Raw genomic sequence first — 10,811 nt, 5'->3', positions numbered from 1 at the left:
TCTGGCACCTCACCTGTGACTATCGATAATACAAATATCTCAGCAAGAGGCCCAGCAATCACTTCTCTAGCTTCCCACAGAGTTCTCAGGTACACCTGATCAGGTCCTGGGGATTTATCCACCTTTACCCGTTTCAAGACATCCAGCACTTGCTCCTCTGTAATCTGGACATTTTGCAAGATGTCACCATCTATTTCCCTACAGTCTATATCTTCCATATACTTTTCCACAGTAAATGCTGATGCAAAATATTCATTTAGTATCTCCCCCCATTTTCTGTGTCTCCACACAAAGGGCCACCTTGCTGATCTTTGAGGGTCCCGATTATCTCCCTAGTTACCTTTTGTTCTTAATATATTTGTAAAATCCCTTTGGATTCTCCTTAATTCTATTTGCCACCGCTATCTCATGTCCCCTTTTTGCTACTTCCTTTATACTCTTCTAAGGATTCACTTGATCTATCCTGTCTATAACTGACATATGCTTCCTTCTTTTTCTTAACCAAACCCTCAATTTCTTTAGTCATCCAGCATTCCCTATACTTACTAGCCTTCCCTTTCAGGATGAACTTCCTTCATCTCTTATGCTCTTGGTCCAACTAAAAAGGAGATGTTTCTGGATTTGGCACTGGAAAATGAAATGGGCCAAATGCTTTTGGGAGAAGGAGTTTCTCAAGAGAGAACACTAAACAAGGTTTAGATTAGCAACAAAGAGTAAAGTAAACAGAACTTCTAAAAGGAAGAGGGCTAACTTCAATGAGATGAGGGGGAATATAGATAGATGAAAAGGTCACCAAACACTGACAAGTAAAGCAATGGGTGATTGTCGAGGACAGTCTGTGGGTTATAGACTAGATACAGCCAAAGGGTGAACAGTAGGAAGAACTAAAGTCAGGGCTCAATAGATGTCAAGAGAGCAACAACACAGGAATGTATGATTGATGTCACATTAAATCTTGAACTAAGAATAAGGTCAAATTCAAACAGTTGAGAGGGACTGAGAGGAAAAGCAGTTGACTGATAAAGACAGAATGAAAACTGAATTGCAGGCAACAAAAAGAAACTCAAAAGTCTACTGACCTTTAAATACCAAGTGGACAATAAAAGGGTAGGATATTAAGGATAATGGAAGCAATTTATAATTAGTAGTTGAGGCAATTCTAGAATACTTTAAATTATGGTTTACTAAGGAAAGGAATGGAAAAGAAATAAAAAGTGGAAAAAGGAAGAGAAATGGATAGGGTGCAAATTGCTAGCCAGGGCATACGAGAAAAGGTTGACTCTGCTTCGTGTGAAAATTGCTTGCCTTCCAGGTTCTTAACAGAAGTGAGGATGCAGGGACCAGAAGGGCTTTTCATAACCTTCCAATCTTCCCTAAATATGGAGAATGTGCAGAAGGATTAGAAAGTGGCCAATGGGGAATCCTTGTTCAGGGAAGTATGCAAGGATTACTACACACTGGTATTTAACATCAATAATTGCTAAGTATTAGAAACAAGAAATTCAGGTAAGAGACAACAGGTTGGGTAAGATGAATTAGCACAGCTTTCTAAAGAGGCAGATCATGTTTGACCAATGTAATTGAGAATTTGGTGCTAGCCACTACCTATGTAGATTTTAAAGCATTTGATTAAGTATCACATAAAAGGCTGGTTGGCAAATAAAATTGCGGAAGTGGAGGATCAGTGTCAGCTTGTATTGAAATTTGTTTAAGGATAGAAATCAATCATAATAATTAGTTATTTTTCAGACTACAGGATGGTAGGTGTTTGTATTCTGAAGGAGCCATGCTGGGACTGTTAATTTTTATCATATCAAAGAAAATATGTGAGGACAACCTTTTTAATGCATTAAATGCACCTGGAACTTACAATCCATCCCGTACCATGAGTGGCAAGTGGAGACTATGAATGATTTCAAAATGAAATTAGATCGATACTTGAGGGAACTAAATCTGCAGGGCTAAAGGCATAAAGTGTGGTGAAGGATCGATTAGATTGCTATGCAGAGAGCTGGCATGAACTCGTGGGCTAAATGGCCTCCTTCTATGGTTAGGCTATTTTTGGTGAAGAAATAATTTAGTCTCACAAGTAACATTATTCCATTGAGTGAGCACAATGTCTACTGTGCAAAACAATGCTTAGATAAAGTGTAAATTTATGAAAGCAAAGACACTTGGCAGAAAATATAGGAGTACAGGCCTTTCAGGGTACTAAAAAAAATTATACAATATTCTTGTCATTAGAACATGTCACAGTTTAGGATTTAAAGGGTGCTTAAATAGCAACCTGCTAGATTTCTTCAACAAAACCTTTTGTTTGAGGTGGTTAACAAATTGTGTGGAAATTAAATTTCAAGAACAATTTTTTTTAACCATTCTTGTGAATTCTTAAACTGAAAAGCAAAATAAACCTTTATAAATTGAACTGCAAAAAAAGTGTTTTTTCTTAATTCTTACATTTCATAAATGAATGAAAGAGCCATAATTCTAACTTACATTTGTCCACCATATATGGATTAGATAAGCTTGATTTATACTGGCAACATTAGTTATATTAATTATCCATCATGCAAATGGTAGGACTTCTCATATGCTTACTGTGATACTGCATTCCTTTCTTAGGAACATCTCTAATAGCAAACATAAATGCAACAGCCACAACTGGTAATTTCACCAATTAAAAAGACTGAGTGAATCGAGTAGGGTTAATCTGGGGAAAGATTTCAATATCGACGAATTCTGTTTAAAGCCGAATCATTTATTGGCAGCTCTCTTGAACCAGGGGTTAAAGCCCAATAAATAAATGGAGTGGTGAAGCTACATGACAATATAGAACACAAGACAGTAATCAGTATTAACTTCTCAGTAAGAAGTGCATATATCACCACATTTAATATAAAAGGGATCTTCCGTCTATATTGTGCAATTAAAATTGATGCGAAGCACCACTGTCCTAATAATGTTCCATTTATTTGGTGGAAATCAGTGTGAGAATAAAAATGTAAGAAGAACTGTAACATGTGATTCAGCATAGTGGCTTCTCATTTTTCAGCAGTTCCTTGCAGTGCATGACCTTGCCCAATGTGAGTCACTGCTCTCAGACAATACTTTATACCAGCACATCTCTGGTTTATTACTCTTGTATAAAAAAGGGAAAGTCCACATACTGACAGCCAAGTTTAATCCAACACACAGAGAGGCATCACCCGCCATATATTATTATTGGATTGCAATGGGGGCAGAACAGGGAATGTTAGAGAGAGAAACAAAGACTTCAGGTAATATTCCAAAACGAAATACTGCTATAATTTTCAGCAGGAAATATAATGCTCAATTGTCCAATGAAAGTTATGCTAACCCGTAACTAATTATTAAATATCATTTGTCCTCCATTTTAACTGTATAGTTTAAACATTACATACATATTGAATGGATGACTGTTGCAGAAGTTTTGAGTCAGTATGCTCAGAGACCTCAAAATCAATTTAATTTTCAATGCAATAACTAATACTCTCCATTGTAAAACAGGCACATAAGTATTCAATTCACAATGATTATTTGTGTATAATTAGTTCACAACTTTTAAATATATTAGAAAAATACAAGGAAAATATCATTGTTTTATAACCATATATCGACTTCTTACCTTCCAACGAGGTATGCAATCTCTTGGTTTCCAGTGACCACCAATCTGGATATAGGGATCCTTAGCAAATAATTCCTGGATTTCCTCCAATGAAATTTCAGTCATGTTTACATTAATTGGACCCTCTGTTTGGGAACATCAGAAATGTAAGGTGAAACAGCTCCAAATTGAGTCACTGGTAAAAATTGACCACAGCATCAAGCAATTCTTGAACCAATGACATACTATCACTCAAGGTTACAGCTACAAGCCTAATATTTAACAAGCAAAAGAGAGGGAGGGCAAGAGGCAAGGGCGAGAGGCAAGGGCAAGAGGCAAGGGCGAGAGAGAGAGAGAGAAAGCAAGCGAGAGAGAGAGAGAAAGCAAGCGAGAGAGAGAGAGAAAGCAAGCGAGAGAGAGAGAGAAAGCAAGAGCGAGAAAGCAAGCGAGAGAAAGCGAGAGCGCGGGAGAGCGCGGGAGAGCGCGGGAGAGCGCGGGAGAGCGCGGGAGAGCGCGGGAGAGCGCGGGAGAGCGCGGGAGAGCGCGGGAGAGCGCGGGAGAGCGCGGGAGAGCGCGGGAGAGCGCGGGAGAGCGCGGGAGAGCGCGGGAGAGCGCGGGAGAGCGCGGGAGAGCGCGGGAGAGCGCGGGAGAGCGCGGGAGAGCGCGGGAGAGCGCGGGAGAGCGCGGGAGAGCGCGGGAGAGCGCGGGAGAGCGCGGGAGAGCGCGGGAGAGCGCGGGAGAGCGCGGGAGAGCGCGGGAGAGCGCGGGAGAGCGCGGGAGAGCGCGGGAGAGCGCGGGAGAGCGCGGGAGAGCGCGGGAGAGCGCGGGAGAGCGCGGGAGAGCGCGGGAGAGCGCGGGAGAGCGCGGGAGAGCGCGGGAGAGCGCGGGAGAGCGCGGGAGAGCGCGGGAGAGCGCGGGAGAGCGCGGGAGAGCGCGGGAGAGCGCGGGAGAGCGCGGGAGAGCGCGGGAGAGCGCGGGAGAGCGCGGGAGAGCGCGGGAGAGCGCGGGAGAGCGCGGGAGAGCGCGGGAGAGCGCGGGAGAGCGCGGGAGAGCGCGGGAGAGCGCGGGAGAGCGCGGGAGAGCGCGGGAGAGCGCGGGAGAGCGCGGGAGAGCGCGGGAGAGCGCGGGAGAGCGCGGGAGAGCGCGGGAGAGCGCGGGAGAGCGCGGGAGAGCGCGGGAGAGCGCGGGAGAGCGCGGGAGAGCGCGGGAGAGCGCGGGAGAGCGCGGGAGAGCGCGGGAGAGCGCGGGAGAGCGCGGGAGAGCGCGGGAGAGCGCGGGAGAGCGCGGGAGAGCGCGGGAGAGCGCGGGAGAGCGCGGGAGAGCGCGGGAGAGCGCGGGAGAGCGCGGGAGAGCGCGGGAGAGCGCGGGAGAGCGCGGGAGAGCGCGGGAGAGCGCGGGAGAGCGCGGGAGAGCGCGGGAGAGCGCGGGAGAGCGCGGGAGAGCGCGGGAGAGCGCGGGAGAGCGCGGGAGAGCGCGGGAGAGCGCGGGAGAGCGCGGGAGAGCGCGGGAGAGCGCGGGAGAGCGCGGGAGAGCGCGGGAGAGCGCGGGAGAGCGCGGGAGAGCGCGGGAGAGCGCGGGAGAGCGCGGGAGAGCGCGGGAGAGCGCGGGAGAGCGCGGGAGAGCGCGGGAGAGCGCGGGAGAGCGCGGGAGAGCGCGGGAGAGCGCGGGAGAGCGCGGGAGAGCGCGGGAGAGCGCGGAGAAAGAGAAGGAGAGAAGGAGAGAAAGAAAGAAAGAAATTTGCCATTTGAATGCTGTTGTTGGAATGAGACAAAATGCAACCCTATTTAAGAATCAGTAGCCCACCTGATAAGCATCCTTGCCACTAAACTCCACATTCACACCCTCCTATTGTGTTGCAGTTACCATCCACAGGATACTTTGCAGCTACATGTTAACAGACCTCTCATCCCTCTCAATAAAAGAACAACATAAAGAAACAACATAAAGCACACTGAGTTCCTCTCAAAGACTCACACTAATTAGATTTTCCCATGGACAATTTGCATCATTGTCACAAATCAAAATCCTTGAGTATGACACCCAATGCAGAACCACCATTAACATAGGGATGGCATTACTTAAAGTGAAGGCTTCCCATCACCTTTGGGTTGCAGCCATAAATTATACCTCTTCTGGCTCTGTACTGACTTATAGTATAAAATACAGATCATTAATTTATTGAGTTAAAGGGAAGCCCAAAATAGCTATTCCCTTTCAAAGGGAATCAACTCTTTAAATTTTGGTTTCATGTTCAACATTGTACCCAATAGAGTTCATCAATTTATAGATTTTCATGCATATATTTTGTTAAGGGTTTTGGAATTCATTCCCAAATATTGTGGTATTTCTATACAAGAGAAAATGCGAGCAATAATGCTGCATGGATAAAATAATTCTTATACTGGATAAGGCTTATGGGCAACACCACCACTAGGTGTAGTGCCAAATGCATGAGTAGAAACATAGCACTGCAACAGCATCATTGCCAAGTGACCAAGCAGCAGCTGCCTGCCATACTGTCCCATATATTCACAGGGTAGAAATAAACTCTGGCATCTACTGTAAAAACGCAGAAGCAGCTCTGTGACAATGACTTTCTCTGCTTCAGAACTAAGAATAAAAAAAATGCTGTATTGAATGACAACAGGCATAGTATTTGAAACTAAAATGGTAGAATAACAGTTAAAAGAATTCTAGCCATCATCATAGCTTAGCCTGTAATAACCAGACAGTTGATCATGTATCTTCTCTTGGTATTTCTGAACAATGAATTTATCACCGTTCCACTCTCTGCACATTGAGAGTGAACCATCAGTCATGATGTCACCTGGGCATGTGCAGAGGCATATTGACACACCAGAGATTCACTGGAGCCAGTTGTCACTAGACTGCACATGCACACGTAGCTCTAAACAGCCAACCCAAAAGGTGGCTGGAGGTGGGAACAAACTCCAACAGATTAATTCTGACAGAAAGTTGATGTCTTTGGAAATTTACTATAATTTGTTTCTTTCTTTATACAGGTAGTTCTTCTATAACACAATGGTTGTGTTCTTGTGCAACTCCGCATTATAGAAAAATTGCGCTTTAGAAACAGCGCTTAAGGTGCTGGCGATGTAATCGCATGACAGCCAACACACATTTTAAAAGTTTGTGCTGTAAAAACAGTGCCCCCAATTTATCAATCGTATTGTAGCAAATTAACATTAATGAAATGCACATTATAGCAAAACGACCTGCACACTCACTCATAGAAGGAAGTCTTTCAGGACACATGAGGTTTGCTTGGTATGTAAAATCTTCAGGAAGAAATGTTGTGGTTTGTAGATAAGTTTCACTATCATTTAAATCATCTGGATAATCTGAGAAGAATATTGAGAGTACAATAAGTTTCATTACTGCAGGCATAGCACAAGTAAAGGTATAGCACAGAGAACCGGGACATCAAGTTAACTGGCAAATAATTCAATCTTAAATATAAATTTAAAAAAATATTTTTTTTTCTCTTCACAATAATAGTCATGTATCAATCTACTAGACTTTAAGGATGTCCAAATATTTATTACTACCTGTTACATTTTCAAATATTTATTGAGAGTATAAATGAGAAGTTTCTCTGCTTTAGGCATAGGTGATCTTGTTCCCAACACGAAGAAAAATACATTTTTGATCGTAATTGCTTATGACTACCAGAGTTACACTCTCATCTCGCAATTGGGATACATTTTCAGAGATGGGGAAGTTGCTAACTGGCAGAGCTAGCGGAAAGTACCCCTTCAAAAAAAGGGTTCTGAGTGCTAGTGGTCAAATTAGCCTAATGCAGATCAATCCCATTACTGTCACCTAATTTACAACTAATTGATGAAGCTGGGCTATGTGGATGCTGAACACCATTGTTTTCCAATTCTTACTGAGCAATAAGGTGTGAGCAGAAAAGAGATAGGAAACACCATTCAGCAATAAAAGGACCAATTGCACAGTAATAGATGATGGCACATATCACAATGATCCAGCTGTTCCCCTTGGTTCAAGGGTGAATAATGGGGGTGGGGGGGGTATGGGGGTGGGGGTGGGGGTGGAAAACACAAATTTAAAGTGATGAGTAGGTTTTGCCCAGCAGGTTGTGGGAATCCAGAATGCACTGCCTGGGAGGGTAGTTGGGTCAAGAAAACTCTCAACCTTTAAAAATTATTTTAATCAGCATTTCAAATGTCATAACATTCAAGGCTATGGGCATAGTCCTGGAAGGTGGGACTAGTATAGATGTAGTCATTTGACAATGCAGACTTGATGGGCCAGAGAGCCTCTTCTGTACTCCACGATTCTACACCTTGAAGCTAATTGAAAATAATTTCAAGGTCGTTCCTTTTAGATTTGTACATGGGTTTCAGGGTGTGGATGAATGGCAAACAGAAAAAAGAATTTGGATAAGACTTCTGCTGTTTAAATAAATTGCCAACTTTTACCATCAGGAGACAAAGTCCTCTATTGTCTTTCTCACCTTCACTTTTGAATCCAGAAGCAGCACTTTTAGATCTTCACAGAAGCAAGGATTAACATGTATTAAATTTATGGTAAGTTGCTTTATGAATGTTATACACTACACTATTAAATTCACTTCAGTAAAAATGGATATCACAACATCATTTAATAAACTAAAACAAATATTATTGCAACGAGTGACATGAACCATAAAAGCTCAGTAAATACACAAGAAACATTCAAGGTTGTAAATAATTGCCCTTCATAAGATTGTTTTCCATAATTTTTTTTAAAAATTGAAGTATTTTGTTCATTAAAGTAAATTGAGTCAATTTTATCCTAATAAGTCTTCAGTTACCTTTGTATAAACATTTTCTCAATTTTGTTTTAAAAGACTAAGACATCTGTTTCAATGTTACTGCCAATTAATTATGTAGATACTAAATCAATTCATGAATTTCAACATGCTTTGGCTTTAAAACCTCAAATTTAGTACAAGGCATCTCTTTTGAATAGAACACTTTATACATAAAGCAAATTAATCTACAATTGGCAGATATATAAAACTTAGCATCTTCGCAGATGGGAATTCTGCCGACAGAAAACACTTGTTCATCAAATACATTTATTAGATAGCGGAGTTAAGATTTTCACAATGGAATGTCAGTATATTGGGCTATATGAAACCCTTTAGCTAAACAAAGCTAGGTCATCTGACCTTAGGGTACTATCAGTGCACATGTCCCAAATGGTAATATGGAATTATATGATGATAAAATGAGAAGCAGTTCCATTGCAGAGGAGAATAATAATGATGGGTTAAGTTACCCTTGAAATATACATTGGAATTGGGAGGATTGCCAATTTTTAGAACATTCATAGGTGACAGTGCTTCCAGGTTGGAATAATACCAGAGAAAGCAGGTGGCTGACAAAAATGAAAACATTCTCGGGGTATAATTTGCATTTTAAAAATATATTACCTGCCATTATTCATAGCTTATTTTAAACTGCACAGCATACCCTTTCTTTCTTTAATAGACCATACAAATATACTCAACTCTTCAAAAGAGCAGACAAAATGTTTATGTACGCCCCATCATATCCACCAAAATTTTAAAAGTACTTTAGATCCAATAAAGCTACCTTTGAAGTGTAGTTACTTAGCTAGGTGAAGTCACAACTGCCATTTGCACTCTGCCAAATGTGATATCAAGTGGCTGACAGTGAAACGTGTTCACTGATGGCAAGGACATGGAAAGACCTCCAAGCTCCTCTTTAAACACTACAAAGAAATCTTTTGTCAGTCCAAACAGGCACACAGAGGTTTGGTTTAACACATCCATAAGATGACATCTCAAATAATTCAAAATTTAGCCAGTACTAACATAGTGACATCTTCAATTAGGGCCTCACAGAACTGAACTGAGTTCAAAACACAACCTTCCAAGTTGACCTGGAGGATAAAGTATTACCAACTAAAACAACTAGAAATATGTAAACATATAAAATTTCAATGATAAAATATTGAATTTTTAAGAATAAGATAAGTTGCTAAGATGGGAAAGCAATTCTACAAACAAATTTTCTTATGCTTAATAAATGATCAATACTGCACATGTATAAAATATATTCTACCCTTTAATTTGTTACCATGGCTACTGCATAAATACCTGTACCATTAAGGCTGCTGTTCATCTTGGCATAGGTGCTGCGAACCACCTGCTCATACATTTGAGATCCCATTGTTTTCACACTCTCTCTGATCATGATGCCTTGGGCTTGCATCATAAATAGATATGTGTTTACTGGAAAACAAAAATGCACAAACATGCTCAGTTTAGCAAAACTGCATTATGTGGAATTGCTGTTTAATTGAACTACAGGTGCCACATCTGGAAATAAATTGAGTATCTCATTAAAATTGAAAGAAGTACAAACATCAGTCTTAATGATACAGATCCAAAAATGAGGCACCCAATAGGGTGCAAACTTGAGTTTCTGACTTTGCACATTAGTGTGACTGAAATCAGAAATGCAAACAAGTACTGTAGGGATTGAATTATGTGGTTTTTCTAACAAAAGCCATAATACAGCAAGCACTCAATAACAGTAAAATTCAAAACGGTGATAAATGGTTGAACTCTTAAAAGGTCAAGGAAGCAGCAAGACACTAGCAGTATACTGCCTTAGGTGAAGATGATCCACTCTAGGTCAACCTCTGTGAATAAAGTGTAGCTTTCAGCCATGCCTTCTGTACAAAGTCAAGATAAAACAGCCACACTTTTTAAAATGTAACTACACAGATTGTTAACAATATGTATTTATGCTCTATCTCAAAACAGGAATGCTCTACAATTCATCAACAAGGCTTGTAGAAAGTGATTTATGAAAACCCAATGTGAAACACAAAGGTAAAACTTGGATGAAAAAGCTGGGAAGAGAAATTGTCTATCTTTCTAAATCTTGAATTTAGATATTATTACACACCTCTGGAGCAGTTGGTACTTGAACCCAAGCCTCCACAGCCCATAGGCAGGGATACTACCACTGCACCGCAAGTCGGCCTCTATAATTAGATTAGATTAGATTACTTATAGTGTGGAAACAGGCCCTTCGGCCCAACAAGTCCACACCGCCCTGCCGAAGCACAACCCACCCATACCCTGACACATCTACCCCTTACCTAACACTATGGGCAATTT

At 41.7% G+C, this 10,811-nt stretch overlaps 1 protein-coding gene across 4 annotated transcripts in view; it reads right to left on the bottom strand.

The window, feature by feature from the left end:
- Positions 1-10,811, bottom strand: part of LOC122560075 (beta-1,4-galactosyltransferase 5-like) — a 98,739-nt gene that overhangs the window by 26,764 nt on the left and 61,164 nt on the right. For 2 of the 4 annotated variants that reach the window (XM_043710289.1, XM_043710287.1), the window contains exons 2-4: positions 9,780-9,914; positions 6,874-6,987; positions 3,647-3,771 (exon numbers count right to left, since the gene is read on the bottom strand). In XM_043710289.1, coding sequence (XP_043566224.1) covers positions 3,647-3,771; positions 6,874-6,987; positions 9,780-9,914 — 374 coding nt within the window. Of the gene's footprint in view, positions 1-3,646; positions 3,772-6,873; positions 6,988-8,126; positions 8,162-9,779; positions 9,915-10,811 lie in introns of those variants that run through there. The other 2 variants (XM_043710290.1, XM_043710288.1) reach the window with 2 other exon arrangements.

This window comes from Chiloscyllium plagiosum, chromosome 20 (genome assembly GCF_004010195.1).
Source record: "Chiloscyllium plagiosum isolate BGI_BamShark_2017 chromosome 20, ASM401019v2, whole genome shotgun sequence".
NCBI classification, from domain to species: Eukaryota; Metazoa; Chordata; class Chondrichthyes; order Orectolobiformes; family Hemiscylliidae; genus Chiloscyllium; species Chiloscyllium plagiosum.
Note: the sequence above shows the minus strand (reverse complement) of the source record. Positions and strands in the feature narration are given on the sequence as shown.